Here is a 24,610-nt window from a genome sequence, read left to right as displayed (position 1 = left end):
TCATGACATAGGGCTACCGGGAGAAGCCCCCCGCCAGAGACAGCCTTCAGCAGGGCTGCTGGCAGCACTGTCAGCAGACGGCCCTCAGCTGGCTCGTGGTCATCTGGGACCCCAGTCGCACCTCCTTTCAGAGGCAGCCCATACACAATGACTAGCTGATGACCATAAAGGCCCAGTCCCTTTGCCCCAACTCTGGCCAACTCTGAAGGGCCATCCCAGCTCCGGAGAACCCCGTGAGATAGGCTGGGGCCGTTGCTGGAACACCTCGCAGCCCACTTCTCACCGTGCCCCCTCCTGCTTCTGCCCCCCCTCTCCCCAAGGTGAGGCTCTCAAGGGGATACCCTAAAAATAATCACGTAGTTCGATTTACAGGAACCCAGTCTGTGACAGCCGGTGCTAGAGTGGCTTCAAGACGCTAAAACGGGAGTTTGGAGCTGGATCACCCACCTGGCTGACAACAGCACACGACACCGGTGGCAGAGGGGAGACAGAGCACAAGGCGGCAAGGCGGGAGCTAAGTGGGAGGGCGCACCATGAAAGGGAACGCACTGGACAGTAGCTGGTGCTGGAGATCTAAGGGGGAATAGCACTGATACGGCCGGTCGAGTTGTGGGTTTTACTAAACTTCGTTGACACCTCTGGAAAAAAACGCAAAAGCTGAGAAAACACTTATAAACTAAACGTGGAAGCCAGAGAACATCCTCCACGGCATCCAAAGAAGCTGCTGTCTCTTGCCTCGGGACAGAAGGCTGAGGCCTGACTCTGACAGGAAAAGAATGGTCTCCTGGCAGCTGACAGGGGGACGTGAAGCTTCAAAATCTTGAATCCTTAGATTCCCTTGAACCTGCTGAGCCTGCAGAAGTGGCTACTTCTTCCTACGGAGAGCAAGAACTCCCTGCTGCGTGAGTCCTCTGCCCTGCAAGCCACGCCCACGCCCCCACTAGGGCATCTCACCCTGGGGGGCTCAGGGCTATGTGGTGGCAAGGCCACGAGGAAGCCTGTGAGTTTGATGTGGCCTTCTCCCGCCACGAGGTACAAAGGGAAACATCCAGCATCCTGAGAGGAACTGCAGGCACAGATATCATCCCTAAAAGTCGACAGGACCAGGGACGGTCTCCATCCACTTCGCCAACCTGGGCCCTGCAACGACCAGGCGGACCCTCGGGGAGGACGACGAGGAACCACAAGAAACACAAACAAGCAGGAAGCCCCAGCTCGGCCTCCGCGCGGGATGGCTTCCTCTGAGAGATCAGATCCACACGGCCTCAGGCGCACGGCACGTGGACACAGACTTAGCCAGTCTGCTCTTCTCCACGTCTCTCCCTAAAGAAGACCACACGCTTCCACGCGGAACAGACCGTGGCAACGCTCCGGCCGGCTGTTACGGCAATCCGGCTCAAGGTGGGACATCTGGACTTGCAGCACGGCACACGAGCCCACCCACAGTGCCACGGTGCCCATCGGACCCAACGGGGGACACGTGGCTGGTGTGCGGGTGTCCCCGGGAGGACCCACGCCCTGTGCAGACCGAGGGGCCAGCGCTCTCGGTACAACCTCCGGGAGCCCGACAGCCTGGGGCAGGCCTGCACCTCCCAGCAGAGGACGCACCGATGAGTCCTGTCCGTCACCTCACCTCACCTGGGAGAAGCGGGACAGCCTGGGGCAGGCCTGCACCTTCCACACCTGGGATCCTAGGATGGCTGCTCCGACCCCAACACCAGGCGACACATCAGGTAGCAGCCGTGCGGGGTCTGAGTGACGGGGGCTAAGGGGTCCCGTGGCCGGTCCCGCAGCCCAGAGGCCCCACAGCCCAAGAGCCCCCCAGGAAGGGCACAGGTGCTGTGGAGCGGGACTGGCCGCTCTCCCAGGGCTCCTCCCCTCCTCTCCCCTTCCCTAACGTGACCACCCCAGGAGGATGGCCTAAGATAAATCTCTGTCCGAGCCCTTATCCTCTAAGCATATCCTTTGGGCAATGTACACAAACATCCCTTAACCGGTTGAGATTTTCAGCCTTTCAACCACACTCCCGGCAACTGACGCTTATTTAAGGACACTTCCTGTAACAGACACCTCCTTAGATCCTCCTCAAGCGCCCGGTCGGGCAATCACGTTCACACACGCCTCTGCCACGTGCATCCGTCCCCGCAGCGTGCAACAGGGGCCCCGGACCCGCTTGTGCGCCAGTTTGTTAGAGGCGCTCGCGTCGGTTCCCAGACCTGACAAAGCTGTACCTACTGTCATCGCCTCCATCGACAATTCACGCGATAATCGAGCGGAAGGATACCCAATAGTTGTTTATGTATGAAGACTTGTTTATCTGGATGCTTCAGAGAGATGCTATAAACGTTAAAAAACCACCATCATACCGGGTGTCAGAAAACAGTTCTAATATACCAGAAAGTCGTATTTAAATTGCTTCATTAAAAATAAGGAATCGAGGGGCGCCTGGGTGGCTGTCGGTTAAGCGTCTGACTTGATTTCGGCTCAGGCCACGATCTCAGGGTCGTGAGATCAAGTCCTGAGCCCTGCGTCCGGGTCTGCCCTGGGTGTGGAGCCGACTTAAGATCTTTTTCTCTCCCTCTCCCTCTGCCTCTCTGCCCCACGCATGCACTCCTCTCCCACCTCCCAAAAAAATTGAAATAAAAAAATCAAGAAACAAGAAATCAGGATGGCGGCCTGAGGGTGTGGTTTCCATGAGAGAGCCGGCACGAACTCCACAGTCAGCCACTCTAAAGACAGAGTGTGGCTCTGCCCCAAAAGACTGGCTTTCAATGGAGATGTGTACCAGGCATGTCCGAAGAGTAGTGACGAGAAATGAGATATTATCCAACTTAATGCTCAAAACGTACAGACTTTTTTTAAGTTCATTTATTTATACTGAGAGACGGAGCAAGGGAGCATGTGTGCATCAGCAGGGGAGGAGCTGAGAGAGAGGGAGATAGAGAATCCCAAGCAGGCTCCACGCTCTCAGCACAGAGCCCCATGTGGGGCTCGATCTCGCAAACCATGAGATCGAGACCTGTGCAGAAATCAAGAGTCAGACGCCCAACTGACCGAGCCACCCAGGTGCCCCAGATTTACAGACTACTTTAAACTCACTTCCTTATTGGTACAAAAAATACACTTGACAAAAAAGAAAGTGACTTAATATAGGCGAAAACAAGTTTCTAAGATGTTGCCAAGAAAATTAATCCCCAAAACGGAGCATCCCAAGACACCAAAAAGCCATGCTGGAAATGAGATTTTACTATAAAGAAGTGCTTTAAGTTTAGCTGCTAAGGTAATTTCCTGAGTACCCGCAACAAAGAATTCTCCAAAATAACAGAGAAACCGAGCTCTTAACCATTTGCTGCTTCAACCACAGAGGTAATGTAATAACACAAACGCTTCTGCAACACACAAACTTTCCCAGAAAGGGGCCGGGCTTCGCAGGCCTCGGTAACCACGTAACCCTGTCGCCGTAGCACAGAAGCAGCCGCAGACCACGTGGGAATGGACGGGCAGGCCCGTGTTCCAACAAAGCTTTATCTCCGGGACAGGTGGTGGACCACAGTTTGCTGCCCTCTGTTGTCATGTAACCACAACAAAACAAACCCCCTGGTGAGTTAACATTCTACAGCACGAGGAATAAAGTAAAGCCACTTACCTGGCCGAGAAACTCGTGCAGATGCACCTGCAAATATTCTGGTGGAAGGGCAGGGATGTTCAGAGAGGCCTGTGACAGTGGGGGAACCGAGTGGGTGAGTGAGGGCTCGGACTCTGCTATCAGAGCACTCGATTGACCTCTGTTCATTGCATTCTGTTCCTGAACCTCAGAATCCCTTCTGCCTGAGTCGGCTAATCTCAGAAGTTCAACTCGTGATTCAATGTGCGATAATTCTGGTTTCACAGGATCCATCCTCTGGGAGGCAGTCGATGCTATCTGGAGAGCTCCGTTTATCTCCTCTTTTCCTCTAGTGGACGTAAAGTGCTTCGTGAGGGCGGCCCAGAGTCCGTCAATCCACGGCTCAACCACAAGTTCTAAACTGGATTGTGGTAACAAAAAAGGAAAAAGTACAAAAAGGCCTAAGTTCTCCACTTAAATGTGCAATACTAGGGCAACGGCAGTCTATTTGGCTGAGCACTATGAAGCGGTCAAAAACACTAGACGTAACAATGATTCGGAATACAAAATACACTTGAGATCGAGTTAAAAACAACACTATTTTGTGTTCGTCGGCACTTCAGCCACAAACAATGTCAGAACGGAAATGAAGCCATTTTAGTAATAGGTAAGAGGAATGGGATTGCTCTTAACTTTCTATAGTTGGCGATATTTATTTTAAGCAGCTGTGATTTTAAACAGGCATGCTAAATTCCGAGGCTAACAGAACTCCCCCCAAATCCAAGTCCACTCTAATATCACATGACAATCACATAGATCAAATGCAACTTCACTTTTTCACCTAATTTACTGACCTTTTTTTCCCCCTAGAGATTAGAATATCACCACGAAATCACTCCAGATTAATGCTATTTTGACTAAGTATAAATAATTCAAATCTTCAACCGGTTCTGGATATTTTTGATAAAATCTGCAGCAAGTCTGAACATAAAGGAAAAAACTAATAATCCTTTAGGAAAGTTGAGTGAATCATAGGTAGGCCTTAAAATGTGGTAGTGTATTTGCCAATAACCAAAGTAGGGTAGGCCCACAGTAACATCTCATATATTTCCTGAACTGAGAAACTTTAAGAATGGATGGGTAAGAAACAGTGGATCGGAACCCTGGAAATAACCTCCTTCTCATTTTTAGTCACAACTCAAAGGATACATCAAACAAATTCTAATTCATAAAGTTAAATGGCAGGAGAAGGCACATTCCAGGCTTCTGTCTTCATAGGACTCTGGCTATAAGCTCATTGGATTCACTAGGTGCTCACAGCTCAAAATTTGGTTCCACGCTCCACAGCCACCCCTCCGAGCCTTTGGCAAAGCAAGTACCTAAAACTCTGAGTTCCACGACGGCCGCTCCATCGAACACGCCATTCTCAAGGCTCAGAGATATTAAGACGATGACACTGTCGCGGGAGAGCTAATGTGCGCGGAGTACTGACTACGTGGCACACGTTCTTCCAAGAGGACAGCCTGTGTCAGTTCGTCCAGTCCTCCCCAAAACTTTCCGCAACACACACTACTATTCTCTAGTTCACACAGGGAGAGATGGTGGCACGAGAGGGGGAAGTAACGCCACCAAAGTTTCACGGTCACTAGAGGCGGTGGATAGTTCCGGATCTGGACGCAGGGATTTGGACCCCACGCTGCATCCCGAACCCATCAATGTGGTGACGGGTACACTAAGCCAGGATACCTTCTTGAAAACAATTTTAGACGAGGGTAAGTTCAAGTAAGGTGGTTAGGTTAAAAGTTTCAGAGATGCAGGTTAATACACTTAAGAATTTTAACACTCCATCCGGTGAATGCACAGGGAAACAATGCCCCTGACAAGACGTAAAATACGGGCTCAGGGAAAGGCCCAATGGGTTCTAGAAGAAGTCAGCAAGTCAATGGCTCTTATGAGATGAACAATGGGAGGTAAGGATTCTGACAAAAAACCCACCAAAAAAAAAAAAGATCAATATAAAGGAACAAAACTAAAAGGTGAAGACACAAGGCAACACGGTTGAGCTCTGTCACAACTAAGAACGTGCGTGCTGAGATCTGGAAACGTCCACAGCATCGCAGCTGCAGGAAATGACGGAGGAAGCAGACCCGAAGGGTGGGTTACGTGGAGCCACACTCGTGCGAGGTGGCGCTATGCAGAAAAGCAAGACATTTGCTGACTCTGTCATTATTCATAAAGAAAGATCAAGTGAGTATGAATTTAATACACGCACCGAGTAGGAAAAAGCAAGCGGGTATGCTGTAATCTGGCTAAAACGGCCAAAGGCTAAGTGATAAACTAAGGTGGAGCACGACATCTAGAAGGACCTTTGAACAGACACACGAGGAGGATTTGAGAGGCCGCACATGCAGCGAAATACTGAACTGTAAAAACGAGAATAATCTAATGGAAGCAGGAATTCTATTTCTGGCCGGCATGGTGGCAAATGGCCATTAAGATGGCGAGGGAGAGAGCCTAGGCACCCAGAGTGCCGGGAAGGCCTCTGGTCTGTGTTCTCTGCTGGTGGCGCGTGGCCTGCCGGGCGCCCTCCACGTGAGGACCTGCACGCAGTCACCCCTGTGCGCGCGGCAGAGAAGCAAGCGCACGTGCCGTCAAAGTTCCTAAAAAAAAAATGTGGACTTTCACAAAGACCTACATGCTTCAAGATAAAGATAACAGTACTGGGGCGGTTTTTCAAATTTCTTCCGGTAGCAGCTACTGAGATGAGTGAGGCACTTAAAGTCAACAGAATACGTACATCAAGCTCCGGCTGATCTCTGGCCCTAGAGCTAAAAAAGCTAAGGAAATGAAAATACCACTTTCAAAATAAAAGCTTCAGTGCTAAATCAAAAGTCATCACATTTTAGAACCTCACAGACTTTCATCGAGTACCAGTAGGGGCTGAGCGGAAACCGCACAGTCTGTCCTTACCCCACGCAGTCATCTGCGTGTCCAGTGGCGTAGAAATGCTGGGCACCGAGTTCCTGAAGTCGCTTATCGATGATTTTCCCGCCATTACAGAAGTATGTGTATTCTGAATCGCCCAGCCCTAGGAGCCCAAACGGGTTGTTAGTGCACCGTAAGATTTAAAGAAGGTACATAGAACAGATACATAGAGTATTTAAAACAACATTCTACACGCTGATTAACGAATAAATAACGTATAGCTTCACGTTTTCTGAGGTTTTCCTTGAGTAATACTAAGCATGCAAACGATCGTCTTCTATCTTACCATGTTAAAGGATCAGACGCATCGAAACACAAACAAGTACTTCTTGGCCACTGTTAACAAAAATATGTTCATGTGTTTGTTTACGCGAATCTGTAAAAATGTGGAAACCTTAGGGGCGCCTGGGTGGCTCAGTCGGTTGAGTGTCCGACTTTGGCTCTAGTCATGATCTCATGATTCATGGGTTCGAGCCCAGGGTCAGGCTCCATGTTGACAGCTCAGAGCCTGGAGCCTACTTTGGATTCTGTGTCTCCCTCCCTCTCTGTCCCTCCCCTGCTCTCTGTCTCTCTCAAAAATAAACATTAAAAAAAAATTTTTAATGTGGAAGGAAACCTTAAAACGAGAATTAGATACGTTAAAAAAACAAACCGTAACATCTGTCTTTGCAGATTTTTCTGATCTAGTGAGAGGTCTGCAAACTGCAGCCTGTGAGCCAAATAAATACCGTTCGCTGTCTTTCTTCACATAAAGTGCTGGAACACAGCCAAGTCCATCTGTGCACGTAGTGTTCATGGCAGCTATCAAGCCACAACAGCAGAGGGAAGTAGTTGTTATAAAGAACACATGGTCTGCAAAGCCCAAAATATTTAGCAGCTGGTCCTTTACTGATTTCACTGACCCCTAATCCAGAGCAGAGACAGGTAATATATAATCACTTGCCATGTTTCTGTGTGAGGTGAATTAGGAACTGCTTCTGTGTCTCCTGGTAAGAAAATGGACTAACATTTTCATACTTGGTTAAAAATTTTAAATTAAAATGGTCAATTTCTCACTTAATCATCTCCATGTACCTTCCCAACAAGAACATGGGAGCTTTTGGAGGGAGGGGGGCATAAACAGACTAAGAATGACCGGAAAGGTTGGGATGGGCTTCAGTCTATACTTTTTTTCAAGGAATTTTTTTAAAGCAACATGTGTTCATTCTTGAAAAGAAATCAGAAAAACGTGAATAAAAACATGTAAGTACTCTAAACCCCCCTCTTATTTGAATAAGTTCTGTAAGACAGAACCTAGTCAGCGTCATAACCTCAAATTTCTGATCAGTCACTTAGCATAATCCATCCTTACCAGATACCCTCCCCAAAATAATTCTCAAAGAGCATTCAAAGAAAAATACAGATCACAAGCCAGGAATATGGGCTCTGAATTCTCTCTCTGGTGTCCTATCTTGCTGAGCTGGTCTTTCTGATCCTTTATCTTAGTTTTTTAACCTATACTTCACAGAAACTCAGAGGCCAGTGTTTCCCAACCTGGGATACATATTAGAATCACCTGGGAGCTTTTAAAAACCACTGATGCCAGGACCCCACCTCCAAGCAATTAAGTTAGAGTCACTGGAGATGGGCCCAGATAACAGATTTCAAGGAAAACTCCCCTGGCTGTTCCTAATATGTGGCCGAGATTAGAAATCATACTAGGGGAGTGACTCCTAGGGAAATCAGATCGACCTGGGAGCCTGTTTTTAAAAAAAACAAAAAAAAACAACAAAAAACAATAAAACAGCATTTAAAGTTGCTCCTTCAGGGATTCCTTTTATTTTTAACCAAGTTTGGGATGGAGACTAGCCGCTGATAGTCAGAAAATGTCCCCTGGCCCCAGAGAGGTGCTGCTGTGGGGTGAAGCCAGGGGACACATTTGCAGAACACAGCACAGTATTTACACTTACATGTTTTACACACTTCTATAAAAAACAAACAAAAACAAGACCTCTACAACTACACACCACGGTTTTGAAGGATACATTCAGATACCAGAAATCAAACCCATAATAACTGAGGAGAGTCAGAACCAAAACACAGTCCGTACCCAGTAATCCATACCGCAGATGAGCAAAGAAATCCACTGGCAGCGCCTTGTCCTGGATTTTCTTGACGAACTTGCGAGCGGTGTCGGGTGGATCTCCCGTGCCCGTGGTAGAAACGACAACGACGAGAGGCGCCGTTTCGGTTTTCAGATCGTACTAGAAGACAAGCAGGCACGTCAGGGATCTACAGCTGTATGTAGTTTCGACTTAACGCATCGGCCATGCAACCGGCTTAGTCTCTATCCTGAACTGGTCACCTGTACTGCGCGTTGTTTAACGGCAGAGAGGGTGCGGGGCACGGTCACTCTGGGAAGGTGCACATCCCACTCCTCAGACACCAGGGAGCCTGGCTAAGTCCTCACTCCCTCAGGGCTCCGGGGGGCTGGGGATAGCGTCAGCGGTAAGCCGAGATCGTCCGCGTTTCCGTGTCTTACAGATCAGGTTTCTTCATCCTAATTCTCACCTAAATTTAAATATTCCAAGAAGAGCACTTCACCATCTCTATCATGACTCCAGAGCTCTACTGAGCATGCAGATCCAAGCTGCTTCTGAGGAATTCACTTATTTCTCAGGCGGACACAAGGATCTGAGCTAACGTTTTTCCAGGTGATTCAATGCTTACAGGACGCAGCGCAAATTGTGTATTAAACTTCTACAGTCTGTTAAAGTAACTCCACCTTGAAAAGGATGACCACGACCTAGGAAGTAGAAAGCTATCTGTTTGAACTTGGATCAGGAACAGCTGGAGAAGTCCATCAGCTGGGACCGCACACGTGACTAACAAGGCACTAAAACACTCACCGAATTTTCAAGTAGCCGCTGATTTGGGTGGTGAGGCGACCCTAGGGGCCAAATCCGGGCCAGTTACACGGTGTGGACAAGTCTGTTTTTGTTCCTATTCTATCATGTGGCATCCGCTACGCCAACTCTGAAGTAACGACAGGATTACAGAACCTGCTGATTGGCGGTGTCCTCCAGGATGCTCCCTGCTGGCTCACCTTGGCCCTCACACACGAAGGAACCAGGTGGCTCTCCTATGAGCAGAGTTTATAATTCAAGTGTGCTGCCGACAGTCTAGTCTTCTGAACCAGAGATGTGGGAAAGGACAGAGGAGCTTATGAACTTGAGTGTACCGGCAGGGTAACTTTTAAAATACTAAGCTAAATTTGACTCATGAGTGGCTGGTACATCATCTTGTGCTGGTATAAAAAGCTGTTAGTTGCTATGAACCAGACTGTATAAAACAGTAAAACTGCAGGACTCAATCCCACAAACTGAGAGAAGAATATACATGTGTTATGATCTCACATAACCTGAAGTATGAACTTCTGCAGAGACTGAACGTAAAAATAAGCAGTCCTTGACCTAAAGGAGCCAAATCTTCTCTAGATCCTTCCACTTCGACTTTAAATTTTATTCCACAGAACAATTACGTGGTCCTTGGGGCGCCTGGGCAGCTCAGTCAGTTGAGCATCCAACTTCAGCTCAGGTCATGATCTCGCTGTTAGTGAGTTCGAGTCCCGCAGAGGCTCTGCGCTGACAGCTCGAAGCCTGGAGCTGCTTCGGATTCTGTGTCTCTGTCTCTCTCTCTGCCCTCCCCCGCTCCACACACCTCCCCACCGCCACTGGCTTTGTGCACGAGCCCATGCGCTTGCTCTTTCCCAAAAATAAATAAACTTGAAAAAGATTCCATGGCCCTTCATTTGCAGGAACTCTGACATGAATGCCAAGTCTTTATTTTGAGACATGGGATTTGTGAGTTAGAAAGCACACACGTGCACGCAAACACGTCTCATTCGTTGGCAAAGCCACCCCAAGAACCAAGAAAACCAAGGCAAGCATTACGACTTCCGCTTACGGTTAATAGTTACTTGCTTCGATTTGGGGGACAGTTTAGTCTAATTCAAACATACACTTATATGCTTAAAAAAAATGGCAGAAATCTTACAACACAGTTGATAAAATAAATTTCTGAACGTGGTGGGGGAGAAAAGGATTATGGTGGCATTCAGCACCTTGCTTTGCTGTTTAACATTCCCTCCCAACCAAAATACTGCAGGCACAAAACACACGATAAAAACCACATGAGAAACCACTTACCTTATCTGACTCACTGATACAGTGAAGATCTGCAGAAAATCCATGCACAAATGCTTTTTCACAGATCTCCTCTGCTATGGCCTTTGCTTGTCCCTGCTGCGTAGCATAGAGCAGCAAAAACCTCCTCATCACTTTGAGGCATATGCTTCACCTGTAACGATTACACTGAAAAAAGAAAAAAAAAAAGAACAAAAACAGAAAAAAGGGATTTTCTTCTTAATTAAGTAGTACACCACAGGCATTAATTCTCCCTCACAATCTTTTTTAAGTCTCCACCAATATCCACGCATACGAAAGAGACTTCTCTAGATGTGTTAGCATTAATTCTCAGTGAGTCTTAAAAAGAGAGAACTCATTTAACCACGAGTAAAGCTTTAAGTTCAAGGCTCGGAAATCAGTTTCTGGGGTCAGGCTACTTGGGCTTGAATCCAGGGTCCATCATTCAAAACGAGAGAACTTCAGGCAAGCTTTTCAACTGATCTGTGCCTCAGCTCCCTCACCCTTACAATGGGGACAATTGTACCCACCTGACAAAGATGTGCTAGCTGCAAAGACTTGAACAACAGCTGAGACACGGCAGTGTTCACTACGTCTTAGATATTTTTATTTTTAAAAAAATGTAAAGGGTCGCCTAGGTGGCTCAGTCGGTTAAGTATCCGACTTCAGCTCAGGTCACGATCTCACCATGCCCAAGGTTGGGCTCTGTGCTGATGGCTCAGAGCCTGGAGCCCGTTTCAGATTCTGTCTCCCTCTCTGTCTCTGCCGTGCTCTCTCAAAAATAAACAAACGTTAAAAAAAAAATTAAAAATAAAATTCCAATGAAAGTTTAGGATTCTGTTCCTACATGATCCTAACGCCGAATAAACTGATCAAAGTACTGAAGGTAATCTACATACTCTGCTTTATGGTTTAATTCAATATCACACATATGTGGGCGCACAGGTAGATACACTTACATATGTACAAAGAGAAAATATTTCCAATCCACTCAAGCTAGTTTATATGTTTTCCTGGAAAAGAAAACCAGGAGTAAAATAAGGAACACTCATAGGCTCATCCAGTATCTAAAACTGGGGAACTGTTAACTTGTGGGGACAGATGTCACCAAGTCAAATCTTGGCTCTTCCAGAATGAACCATCAGCAGGTTTATGCTCCTCTGACCAGTTACATCCAAGGATAAATTAAGCCACGAAAGACATGAAAAGAATTGGGTTAGATAACATGTCTAGAATCATGGGCTGTTTAGAATCATGGAATGGGGAACACAGCCTGGTACAGAGCAGGTGCTCGATACATTGAACGAATGAACGCATAAGTACTGTAAGGATAATACACATTTGGACTCGGTGAGAATTGTGGGAATGCAGCGAGAGAGATGGAAATTGTCACCGCTTATCACTATAGCTTGGGCCCTCGAGCACTTCCTAGGCGCCAGGCACAGCCCCAGGCGCTGCAGAGGATGAACCTCTCCGGGTCCACCAACACTTATAAAGCAGGTGCCGCGGCCCCGCGTTTCTCAGAGGCGGATCCCCGGCAACCACAGGCGCAGCAGCAGCAAGGGAGCCAGACCCCGCCTGCCGGCCGGGGCTGTGCTCCAAACATTCTCGAGTCCCCTCGCCCCCAGCCTAGAGAAGTGTTCGGAACAGAGACGCCCACGGGAGGGACCCACGCCGTGGGTCAACGCCGCCACGTGGGGCCGGCTCCCGGAAGGCGGCCGCAGTCCCCCCGAGCACCGGCCTCCGGGCAGCCCGCCTTCCGCTCTCTACCCTGCGGGGCCGAGCTCCTGACCGACCCGCGAGCGCCCAGCCCGGCCGGGGGAGGGACGTGGGGGCGCAGAAGCCGCTGCCCTTGCCCACCCTGGGGCGCGTCCCCCAGGCTCGAGCAGGACGGGTTGCTCACTTAGGAAACAGCCACCCCCAGGCGCTCACCTAAGGGTGACCGGCCGGAGACTCACGGGGAGAGCGGGCGCCTGCGCACTCTTGTCAGCGGCGGGGACCAATGAGCTCGGGAAGGAACTGTGCCAGTCACAGGGCTCCGGACGCGGGGCGTGGCCTCCGTCCCCGCGCATGCGCCCGCTGCCCGGCGCTTTGGAAGGCGCGTACGGAGGCCCACGAGGCTCCAGGGTCCTCGCCGCTGCACGACCTCCCGCGGTGTGAGCGCAGTAGATGTCCCAGCGTGGTAGGTGTCCCGGCCCGGCGTGCATGGGCCCGCGGCATAGCTGAGCTGTCGGTACTTCCCGGGCCCCTCCGCTGCTCTCCAGCCGCCGCCACCTCCCTCCCGGTGCTTTATCGAAGGTCCGCTAGACGTCGGGTTTGGGGACGCCCGGCGGGGTTCCTTTCATTCCAAGGAGGACCGGGTCCCCGGGGCGCCCCGTCCCCTCTGGCGCGCGCACTTCTGTTCCCAAATCTCACACGGGGTGTTTAGATCTGGAGGGACCGCCCACCTTCTTCCTTTACACGCCCGCCTCCTTTATCTTCTTTTAAATCCTACATTTTCCCTCTTTGCCAAGCTAGATCCTTTTCTTCCTTACCACTGGCCAGGTCTTTACTCCGAGCAGAAACCAACGCCTCAGGGCTTCTTAAACGTGGTTTTGACCTTTGCTTTGCGTGGACCTATACGAATTTTGGCCATTTTAACCCGTTCCTCCTTTTGAGTCAGTTTAACCAAACGCAGTGCTTTCCGTCGATCTGACACGTAACCTGTAGGAGGCGTGTTTCGGATCTGGACTGCCCGAGGGGAATCCCAGCCACCGCCACTTACTGTGTCCAGCTTGGAAGCTGGACAGAAAACCGAGAGCATCGGTTTCCTCGACTATAAAATGACACCAGAAGTACTTCATTCATTGAGCTGTTGTGAGGGCTAAGCTCTAGGGGGCACAACAGTGCATAGAAACCATAGCGATTATCATCGTTGGGTGCCAGCCACGTTTCTAAGCTGTGGGATGCTGCGACTGATCTCGGGGTGCTTGTGTTTCAGTGGGAAACTTTTGTGTGTCGTTTCTTATGAGTACTCAACCTCAGTTTCAGAATAATTCATGTTGTTGAGCGAGTCACGTTCTCAGTATGTTTGACCGTGTTTTCTTTATTTTCTTTAGTTACAAGTCAAGAGGAGTTGAGAATCTGATGGCATGGCTTTGATTACCTTGCGGAGGAACCTTTACCATTTATCCGATTTTCGGATACATGGAGCGCTGGCCGCTCTGAAAAATCACCCCGTAAACCATGTTCGCAAGATGGTCAAGGGGCGTCTGTGTCCGTGGTTCCCTTCGCTACAACCCGAGCCTTGCAGGGTCAGGTTCCATCATGCCTGTTGTAAAAAGTTCCACTCGGACAACGGAGACGCCCTGCATCCACTTGGTGAGCCAGTGTTCTCTCAAGCACATGATTGGGCTGGGCCTGAACAAAATCCTAAAAGCCTGGATGAACAGATGTTTTACGGGAGACTCAACGACTTGGATTCCTCAGAAGACGTGTTACATTTTATAGGCACGCTGCAACCTTTGCCTGATAGCCTGGCAGCAGGAGCCTTGCAACGGATCTGTGAAGTGGAAAAAAAAGATGGCAATCACAGGCTGCCAAAAGGAATACTAGAGAATGGTGTCTTTCAAGCCTTATGCGTTCGGTTTGAGCAAGAATCCCCGAGTCTGTCGGACACTGCTTTGGTGACTGCTTTGCAAGCTCTGAGTCTGTTGTACGTGGACCCTCAGAGTAACTTGTTACTAAACCTGGTGGCAGAAAGCCGCCATCGTGTCAAAAGAGGTGGCCTGGAAGTCCGCAGTCTCTGTATCCTTGGGGAAAGTCTGATTAGACTGCAGGGTCCAGGCGGTGAGACACTAGAACTGATTATATATCAACTGCAAGGGGAAAAATTGGAAACATTTGCCCCTGAGGATATTGTGGCCCTTTATAGATTACTGCAGGCATGTGCTGAAAAAGTGGACCGACACCAAGCGTTTCTAAACAAGATAAACAGCTTTTCCCTGTCGGTCGTTTCCAACTTGAGTCCTACGCTGATGAGTCAAATGCTCACTGCCCTAGTGGCTCTTGATCAAACTCAAGCACTTCCTCTGGTTATAAAATTGGGAAAATACGCTGTGAGACATATCCCTCATTTTACTCATGAAGAGCTCAGAAAAGTCCTGGAGGCTTTCATATACTTTGGGCACAATGACCGATTTTTTACAACAGCCCTGGAGCGACACGTGGCCTCACTGTGTCTCACTTTGGATCCTGAGGTCATCAGCACAGTCATGGAGTACTGCAGCAGGAAACGGATTCTTTCAAAACCCATCTTCGATGCAGTGGTGGAAACTTTTGTTGGCCAGTCAGAGAAATTTTCACCTCGTCAGGTTTCCGAGTTAATTGAACCATTTGGAAAACTCAATTATTTGCCACCGAACGCCTCTGCTTTATTTAGAAAGCTAGAAAACCTGTTACTCACTCGTTTCGATTATTTTCCACCCAAAACGTTATTGAAAATTCTCCATTCGTGTTCACTCGTCGAATGCCATCCGGTCAACTTTATGGCAAAAATATTCAGCCCTTATTTTCTTCAGCAGCTGCAAGGTGAGTTGGTTATAACTTGGAGAGTGGAAAAATTAACCCTTGAATGCGTGTGTGATGTTTTCAAGCAGCACATCTACCTCTTAGCCTGAGCCGTACGGTGCCTTTGATTTCTCTCCCATAATAACCTAAAGAAGACGTGAAGTTTCAGATGCCAGTGTAAATACGGAGTTAAAGAATGATGGACACTGCACAGAGAAAACCATTCCGGGTGCACGGACTGCTGAACTGAGTCTCGCGGGGACATGGTGTGGCATGGGTGATAGTCATGCCAATATGTCAGAAGCCACAACAGCAACTGTAGACTCCCCTGTTCAGAAAGGGTATGGGTCATCTTCAAGGCCACCCAAATAACATCAGATGTCTGTCTCCACTGCTAAAGGAAATTCTCACTAATTTTAACATATCTGTTGACTTTTCATTATAGCTTGAATTCCTCAGAAGTTCAAATGAGATAGCATTGGGATACCTGGGGAGCTCATTCAGTTGAGCATCCGACTGTTAACTTCAGCTGAGGTCATGATCTCACGGTTTGTGAGTTCGAACCCCGCATCGGGCTCTGTGCTGACAGCTCAGAGCCTGGAGCCTGCTTCGGATTCTGTGTCTCCCTCTCTCTGCCCCTCCCCTTCTCATGCTCTCTCTCTTTCTCTCAAATAAAACTTAAAACAAAAAAGTTTAAATGAGATGGCATTTGATGGCAAGCCAGAAGGCATGGTTAACTCTGACAAGTTCTTCCCCGAGTGCCATTTATTTTATTTATTTAAAAAAAAAATTGTTTAATGTTTATTTATTTCTGAGACAGAGAGAGACAGAGCATGAGTCGGGGAGGGGCAGAGAGAGAGGGAGGCACAGAATCCGAAGCAGGCTCCGGGCTCCGAGCTGTCAGCACAGAGCCCGATGCAGGCTCGAACCCACAGACCGCGAGATCATGACCTGAGCCGACGTCGGACGCTCAACGGACTGAGCCACCCAGACGCCCCTCCCGAGTGCCATTTAATAGTACGTTACTTCCACAGTGATTAGTGTACATCGTCCATTCGTGATGTTCCTTCACAAACCAAATTCAAACTTACCTACAACTGGAATGCTTCTCGTTTCAGGAGAAGAATCGTCTGTGGACAGACTGAGCCTCGCACAGCTGACCCAACTGTTCCTAACCTCGGTGCTAGAATGCCCTTTCTATAAGGTAAAAGCAGGGGTCCTCTTAACCTTATTTCCCTGTGGGGGCGGCTTTCTTTTGTGTCTCCCTCCCCATCTTTTAAGTTTTTCCTCTTTTGATCTTGTCTCAGTAACCTCATCAGAAAGCAGAGCTTTCATTCATTCCAACTTACTTTCCCACTAGGTAGCCTTCTCTTTGATAAATTGGCCCCATACCTGTTCTCTTGTGTTGGAAGTACCCATTTCCAGTTGAGTAAGGTTTCTTGGAAGGTTCTGTGGGGTGCTGCAGGCACATGAGAGCGTCCTGGATGCGCTCTGAGGGCTTCGGAAGGCTTGCACTCCCCACAGCTGTTAGATAGTAAAGGTGAATCCCTCATTCGGTTAGGCCTGAGCAAATCCTAAACTGTTTCAAGTACATTTCTACGCCAAGCCAGAAGTTTTACTCTCACCTGATAGGTGGAGTTGGTGCTTCCTGTCTAGTACCCCGGAGATTCGTTCTTGTAACTTAATCCAGCACCTTGTTTAAGATCACACATGACCTCTCCAGACTTGCTCATCCCTCCCTAGACTGAATCACATTTAAGACTAGCTCATTTTCAGGGCGCCTGGGTGGCTCAGTCGGTTGAGCATCCAACTCTTGATTTTGGTTCAGGTCATGATCTCCCAGTTTGTGAGTTCGAGCCCCACATTATTGGGCTCTGCGCTGACAGCGTGAAACCTGCTTGGGATTCTCTCTCTCCACCCCACTACTGCTCATGAGCACAGGCTCTCTCTCTCTCAAACCAAACATTAAAAAAAAAAAAAAAAAAAAAAAGGCAGCTCATTTTAGATTAAGAAGGAAGAATGGAAAGGCACTCCTATTTTCTTCTTTAAAACAGCTTCAACAGGGACTCCTGGCTGGCTCAGTCAGTAGAGCATAGGACTCTTGATCTCAGGGTTGTGAGTTCAAGCCCCATGTTGGGCGTGGACCCTACTTAAAAAAACAAAACAGCTTTAACAGTAGTAAGGCACAGAAAAGTAAATGCTACTTACCTCAGCTTCCTTCCATCCCTGAAGGAGTGGTGTTAGCAGTTTTATGTACAAAGGTGCACAAATACATGAACACTCCTCTTTCTCTCTTTCCTTGGAACGGGGCTCTTCCGAGGACAGTTGGCTCTAATGCCCAGTCTACCATGGACGTTCCTCGAGGGCAATGCATGAAGATTAAGTGCATTCTTTTTGTTTTTCAATGTAGAGACTAGACTGCGGACTAGATTCTGGACTACTGGCAGATGTGTTTCCCCTGATAGTTGGAGATGTCCCTTTACCTATCGTTTCTGTTGCCGAGCGTGGTTAGTCCCTTGAATCATTGTCATTTGACTCCGTGGAAAAGTACCGTGTCACATGTTTAAATTGCATCTTAACGAGCTGAGCATATTTTCACAATGCTTATTGGTCGATTTGCTGTGAATTACCTCATTACCTCCTGACTCAGATTCCTATTGGTTGTCTTTTTTCTTTCTCTTTTTTTTTTTTTTTTTGGTCCTAGAACACATTGTGAGATAGAGATATTAGCTCCTATGTATGTTGCACATACTTGGTCCTAGTTTTTGTTCTTCATTTGGGGGAGGAGGGCTTGTAGCTTAATATTGTTTATGATCTCTGTTTGCTCTACAGAAATTTTCAAGTTGTCTATAGTCAAATGTGTCCATCTTTTATGGTTTCTGGGTTTCCTCTCTCTAGACTATTTTACCACTCCTAAGGTAATACACGTATTTTACTAAATTTTTAAAAATGCTCCTTTCCCTTACTGTATTTATAGCACTTTAACCCACCTGGAATTTATGGCAGTCCTCAACATGTGCTAGAACTTTCACTTGGTTATTTTCTGGATGGATTACCGGCTGTACCATTTATTACGTAGCTCTCCTTCTCCTGGTAAATTGAAATGTCACCCTTATCACATTGTCCTCTGTTAAAAACATGAGTGTCCTTAAGGCCCTTAAAGCAATTCTAAGAGTTCCAAAGAGATGTTTCTTGAGCTGCAAGAGCACTGTTGTTTCCTCCCTTCCTCCCTCCCTCTCTTCCTTCCTTTCTTTCTTTCTATGACCACGGACTACTTTTAAATTTTTTTTTTTTTTAACGTTTATTTATTTTTGAGACAGAGAGAGACAGAGCATGAACAGGGGAGGAGCAGAGAGAGAGGGAGACACAGAATCCGAAACAGGCTCCAGGCTCCGAGCTGTCAGCACAGAGCCCGACGCGGGGCTCGAACTCATGAACCATGAGATCATGACCTGAGCCGAAGTCGGACGCTTAACCGACCGAGCCACCCAGGCGCCCCCACAGACTACTTTTAAAACACATTTAGGAGCGCCTGGGTGGCTCAGTTGGTTAAGCGTCCAACTTCGGCTCAGGTCATGATCTCATGGTTCATGAGTTCGAGCCCCGCGTCGGGCTCTGTGCTGACAGCTCGGAGCCTGGAGCCTGCTTCGGATTCTGTGTCTCCCTCTCTCTCTGCCCCTCCCCCCTCATGCTCTGTCTCTGTCTCTCAAAAATAAATAAATGTTAAAAAAAACCCACACATTTAAAAGATCTATCGAACTATTGGATTTGAGCTATCGCAAGAATATTTTTCTGTTGTCATTTTGAGGAAGGTATTTGTCCTTAATCTGGAAAAGTATCCTGCTTATAGAGTAATATTGATCAGACTTATTCGCAGGTAACCTTGTTTTATTTTCTGGTTTTGGATCGTATCTTCCTTTCTCATGTTTAAACATACAATTTTCAGGGTCGGAAACTTCTTCCTAAATATCAAGTGAGGTCATTTCTTACTCCGTGCTGTTCTCTGGAGACGCCCGTGGATTTTCAGCTTTACAAATCTGTGAGGATTGGACTGATTGACCTTCTGGGTGCAAGAATGTATTTTGCTTCAAAAGTGCTAACGCCCTATTGTTATACAATAGGTAAGTACTCGGGAGTCTCCTTTACCAGGCTCAGCTTGCTGTCCTCTTTGGGAATATGCAGGACTTCGCAGCCACTGGAAGGTCAGGAAGTATAAAACGGAGTTGGCCCTTCCCGGAAGGCAAATTGGAACCGTGGGCCGTGGAGTCCAGATGCATGGGGGGAGTCCCACCTGTTAGCCACGTGCTAGGGGAATGTCTTTGGGCAGAGTGATCTTTTTCCGTTTGCTCCTTGTCTGTAAAATGAGAGTACGAAGAATAGTGACCCAGACTTGCTTAAGCACTAAGTGAGTGACAGCCAGAGCATAGCAGGTGCTGGGTCATCATTAGCCAGTATAATTGCCATGCCACTCCAGGTCAGTGCTGTCCGACGCCCTAGCCAGGAATACCTGTGACTACTTAAATTTACGTTAGTTAAAGTTTAAAAACCAACCAAAGTTCAGTTCCTTGGTTGCCCTGGCCACATGTCAAGGGCTCAGAACCACAGGTGGCTGGTGGCAGGCATGCTGGAACAGCAAAGGCGCAAACGTGTGATCACGGCGGAAAGTTCTGTTGGGTGGGGCTGACGGGAGAGTTCACGTCCTCCTGCCCTTAACAGTGTTTTAAATGAATGACTACGAGAAAATCAGCTCCGAGGAGGTAGTGTTTTATAGGCTTCAGGACGTCGTAGCTCACTTCCCTCCTCCTTTAGGGGCTCTTTTCACAAAGAGAATAGCAGGACATCAGAGGGGAGGAAGTGGGGGTTGGCCGTGCCCAGCGACCACAGAGTGGAGTGCAGGAGGCTTTGCCTACCCTGGAGACTCTGGGAGATTCCGTGATGAAAGTTGGGACTTGTATAGGCCACAGTCTGGCTTTGCTTCCTGTCTGGGGTGAAGGGTTCCCAATACTCACCTCAAGGAGAGAGAGGAAGTACGTGCAGTTCTTATCACACCCGGCACCTTGATTTAGTGGCTGAGCCTTCTGAAATTAAGGCTGACTTGGTTGATGGTAGAGCTGGTTAAGTTAAAATTCTCACCATGGTCTGGTGTGGTCATTTCTTCGCAGCCTCCAGCGCAGCTGGTAAATTGCACTGTGGGAGAATTCAGAACAGAAGGAGGAGGAGGAAAGGAACGTAGTGTTTGTGAGGGTATCACACGGAGAATGTTTCCTTTCTTCTCTCACCAGATGTGGAAATTAAATTAGACGAAGAAGGATTAGTATTGCCATTTACGATTGATGAAGATGTGTATAAAAGGTAAAGAAAGCTGGTGCGGTTTTTATGTTACAAAACTTGTCGGGATTAATAATTGATGGTGTTTTCTTTTTTTTTTTTAATGTTTACTATTTTTGACAGAGAGACAGGGCATGAGCAGGGGAGGGGCAGAGAGAGAGGGAGACACAGAATCTGAAGCAGGCTCCAAGCTCTGAGCTGTCAGCACAGAGCCTGACGCAGGCTCAGACTCACCGCGTATCATGAACTGAGCCAAAGTCGGACGCTCAACCGACTGAGCCACCCAGGCGCCCCCTCGATGGTATTTTCTTAAGAAGGTGGGAAAACAGGAGTGGCTCAGTGGGTTAAGCATCTGACTCTTGATTTTGGCTCAGGTCATGATCTCACAGTTCCTGGGTTCAAGCCCCACACTGAGCTCTTTGCTGTCAGTGCAAAGCCTACTTGGGACTGTCTCTCTCTCTCTCCCTCTCTCTCTGTCCCGCCCCCCCCCCCCCAAATAAATAAATAAAGCATTAAAAACATGGTAGGAAAATAGACATGTTTCTAGAAGTAAAGACACTACTGAACAGCATCCCAATTTTGGAAATTCCTTGTAACAGAAACATTAATATTAATAAGATTGCTTTCTCAGCATATTAAAGAATGGCACACTCATGATTTATGTGAAAATAACATTGACACACAGGAATAGCCGAATCCCAAATAAACACTTTCCACGAAAAATGTATAAATATTTTGGATTGTTTTAAGAACTAAGTTTCTCCGTCCGATTTTTCAGGTTAGCACTATGCATTGATGATCCAAAAAGATTTTCTCTGAATAGCAGACACTTACTGGGAAAGGAAGCTATTAAACAGAGACACTTGCGCCTGCTTGGTTATCAAGTTGTTCAGGTAGGAATTCACCCGTTTTCTTCTCCCCCGAAGCAACTTCTAATTTAGATGTGCTTTCTCCAGAGGGCTAGGTGGTCTGGCAGCCCAGTGGACCACGCATCTTACATCTAGTTTAAAGGCCAACTTTGAGCATTATTTTCCCAGTTTAAAAAAAAAAAAAAAAAAATCCCTGTATTTATATTTTGAAATACAGAATATTCAGACCCGCAGTTTTCTCAAGTGCGGCATCCGTATACCCTTTCTAAGCTATACTAACCTCTGCTTCTAGGATTACTGAATTATTAGAGCACCCGTTTTGCTTTAATGTCCCTCTGATTGAATGAATAGAAATAGCCAAGAAGACCCCGTTAAAACCAGGATCATCATCGTACTTTTAAGCTTCAGCCCTTATTTGTGTTTGTCTTGTCAATCTCTTAGCGAGGTGGTCCGTGCAGAGTCAGCAGTGAATGTTCACGGAGCTTCCCAGACTGTGTGTTCCCAGTCTGCTGGTCTGCTCTCTGCTGTCCCGTCTGCTTACTTTTTTCCACTGCATAGTTTACCTACATCCCCAGATTAACGCTCCTGAAACTGACATGCCTGTGTGCGTTGAGAAACCTTTACTGTTCCTTTACTGCTTACAAGATGAAGTGGAAACCCATCTGCATCTGGGCATCCAAGACCCCCCACGGTCGGCCCGTGCTCAGGGTTCTCTTCTGCACCCCTGCTCCCCTCCGCTCTCTTGCCTCTCTCCCTTTGGCCCTGCTGCTTCCCGCAGAGGACTGGTCTCGCCACTCTGCGCATCCAAATTCTGGCTCGGGCTCCCCTTCCGCCCTGACCCGAAATGTGAGCCTCTCTCCACGCGAGACGCCCGTTCTCTCTGCGTGTTCTGCGGCTTGTTTGCTGAGTCGCACTGGGTGCCGGGCACCCTCGCAAGCACTGGGGAGACCCGCCGAGCAGCCGTGAGCTCTGCCCTCCAGGAGCCGTGGCGGAGGGTTCGAGGGACCGAAACACCAGGGTGACTTCAGAACATGACGGATTGTGTGATGTATTCTATTTCCCTCCCTTTACAGATCCCCTATTATGAGATTGAGATGCTAAAATCAAGAGTTGAATTGGTGGAATATTTGCAGAGAAAACTATTTCCTCACAACGTGGGCGTTCGTTGGTAACAAGAAGGAATACTGGCTTCAGGACTCGGTGAACCAACTTGTGTTTTCTTGGGACTCAGTACAAAGAAGGATGTAAAAGGATGGAAGTTGTGAGTTGGCCGTGATCCGGAAAGGGTCTGTGGTTTTCCTTATACCGTGTATACGCTCACCAGTGGTAAATTTAAAATAAATTTTTATTTTTATTTTTATTTAATACTAGTATTATACTTTTATACACAAAGCAATTGATCAAGTACAATAAAGAAATGTAATGAGTATTATTTTTGTTTTGTATTTTAGAGAGGGCGTGTGTGTGTGCGTGCAGGAAGGGGTAAGGGGCAGTGGGAGAGAGAATCCCAGGCAGGCTCCACACCCAGCATGAAGCCCCACTCCGGGCTGTATCCTGTGACCCTGGGATCATGACCTGAGCCAAAATCAAGACGCTGACGCTCAACTGACTCAGGCGTCCCAGGTGTGCTTATTTTTAAATCTTTGTTTTGCAATAGCCGCTAACTGAAAATATTTTCTTTCAAGATCTTTGTTAACACTTGTAACAAATATAAGGACGAAAGTTTGTCTCCTGTTCCTTTGTTAGAGGCAGTCTCGTGGTAAGAGAAGGAATAATGAAAAAGAGGATTATGGATATAACATATGTAATTACAGAATTATGCAGAAATAACCCTGTAGTTATGAAGAAAATGGTTTCCATTGGAATGGGAGCCGTTTGGTTCTTTTTAAGGGATAAAGACATAAAAGGTCATTTCTTTAAAAAAAATTTTTTTTAACATTTATTCAAATTTTGAGAGACAGAGAGAACAAGCAGGGGTGGGGCAGAGAGAGGGGGAGACACAGAATCCGAAGCAGGCTCCAGGCTCCGAGCCGTCAGCACAGAGCCCGACGTGGGGCTCGAACACATGAAACGCGAGATCATGACCTGAGCCGAAGTCTGACCCTTAACCGACCGAGCCACCCAGGCGCCCCAAAGGTCACTTCTTTAGGCAGGGTTTCGGGAGGGGCATTTGATTGGAGGGAGAAGCTTCTGAATTTTGAATCCGGAATCAATCGTGTTGTCTCCCATTGAGTGCAGATGCGTCCTCCTGTCCCATCCCGTCCCACTGGGGTCAGGTTAAAGTGTTGGGGGAAAAGAGGACATGGAGGCCGGCTGGTGGAGCAGAGAGAGCTCGGACAGGGAGCCGCTGCTATCCCGTGCTCAGACCGCGCACCCGCGCTGAGCACTGCAGCCCACACTCCTGTGGGTCCCTGGCCTTCTGATTCGGGTGTGGTTCCCATTGGTAGGTTATGGGGCCAGCTCAGCCGGCTTGAGGGCCGTCCCACCCCTGTCAGGCATCACAAGTGACAGGCGAAGATTCGAGTCTGGTCTTGAGAAGCAGTAAGAGCACAGCCGCAAAGAACCCAGCCCGGGTTTGAGTTCCAGCTTTTCCTCTTGCTGCCTGATGACCTTGGGCCTCCGTTCCACCCGAATCCTCATCAGTAACGAAGGGCTTCTGAAAAGTTTCCTAGGGCGGCCACAACTAAGTGCTACACAACACAAGTTTATTTTCTCGTGGCTCTGGGGCCCTGGAGTCCGCAATCACTGAGTCCGCAGGGCTGCGCCCCTTGGGCGGGCCCCAGGGGAGGGTCTGTCCTTGCTTCTTCCAGCTTCTGGAGGCCTGGGCTTCCCTGGTGTGCGGCAAGTTCAGTCCAGTCTGTCTCCGTGTTCACATGGCTGTCGTCCTTGCGCGCGCGCGCGCGCGCGCGTGTGTCTATACATGCTCGTCTCCCTGTGTATGCATTTCTGTGCCCAAATTCCCCTTTTTCCAAGGACTCAAGCCATATGGGATTGGGGCCCACCCTAACGACCTCATCTTGTCTTAGCTTGACTGACTCCGGGAAGACCCTGTCTCCAAATAAGGTTATATTCACAGGCATTGGGATCGGCTT

General features: G+C 48.1%; 2 protein-coding genes across 4 annotated transcripts in view; one reads left to right on the top strand and one right to left on the bottom strand.

Annotated features, from left to right (window-relative positions):
• The window catches only part of MTRR (5-methyltetrahydrofolate-homocysteine methyltransferase reductase), a 32,442-nt gene extending 19,620 nt beyond the window's left edge, over positions 1 to 12,822 (bottom strand). For both annotated transcript variants that reach the window (XM_058715365.1, XM_058715369.1), the window contains exons 1-5: positions 12,706 to 12,822; positions 10,777 to 10,941; positions 8,679 to 8,832; positions 6,575 to 6,692; positions 3,647 to 4,025 (exon numbers count right to left, since the gene is read on the bottom strand). In XM_058715365.1, coding sequence (XP_058571348.1) covers positions 3,647 to 4,025; positions 6,575 to 6,692; positions 8,679 to 8,832; positions 10,777 to 10,905 — 780 coding nt within the window. In that variant the 5' untranslated portion in view covers positions 10,906 to 10,941; positions 12,706 to 12,822. The remainder of the gene's footprint in view (positions 1 to 3,646; positions 4,026 to 6,574; positions 6,693 to 8,678; positions 8,833 to 10,776; positions 10,942 to 12,705) is intronic.
• A 30-nt stretch (positions 12,823 to 12,852) lies between these two features.
• Positions 12,853 to 22,883, top strand: FASTKD3 (FAST kinase domains 3). 2 transcript variants are annotated; one of them, XM_058715371.1, is made up of 7 exons: positions 12,853 to 12,955; positions 13,872 to 15,342; positions 16,440 to 16,525; positions 19,268 to 19,442; positions 20,604 to 20,673; positions 21,428 to 21,542; positions 22,592 to 22,883. In XM_058715371.1, the coding sequence occupies exons 2-7, from the start codon at positions 13,905 to 13,907 to the stop codon at positions 22,688 to 22,690; spliced, it is 1,983 nt and encodes a 660-aa protein (XP_058571354.1). In that variant the 5' UTR covers positions 12,853 to 12,955; positions 13,872 to 13,904; the 3' UTR covers positions 22,691 to 22,883. The 2 variants fall into 2 exon arrangements, 1 of the variants encoding a protein (XP_058571354.1); XR_009257558.1 differs by lacking the exon at positions 22,592 to 22,883 and having other exon boundaries at positions 20,484 to 20,673; positions 21,428 to 21,493.
• Positions 22,884 to 24,610: the final 1,727 nt, after the last annotated feature.

Source organism: Neofelis nebulosa, chromosome 1, assembly GCF_028018385.1.
Source record: "Neofelis nebulosa isolate mNeoNeb1 chromosome 1, mNeoNeb1.pri, whole genome shotgun sequence".
NCBI lineage: Eukaryota > Metazoa > Chordata > Mammalia > Carnivora > Felidae > Neofelis > Neofelis nebulosa.
The sequence above is the reverse complement of the archived record's forward strand: the minus strand, read 5'-3'. Positions and strand labels throughout refer to the sequence as shown.

Excerpts from the sequence above, each read along its gene's own strand:
- FASTKD3 (XM_058715371.1), top strand. The coding sequence starts at position 13,905 with ATGGCTTTGATTACCTTGCGGAGGAACCTTTACCATTTATCCGATTTT. Across the intron at positions 19,443-20,603 it reads GCCCTATTGTTATACAATAG|ATGTGGAAATTAAATTAGAC; the intron begins GTAAGTACTCGG and ends TTCTCTCACCAG. Across the intron at positions 20,674-21,427 it reads GATGAAGATGTGTATAAAAG|GTTAGCACTATGCATTGATG; the intron begins GTAAAGAAAGCT and ends CCGATTTTTCAG.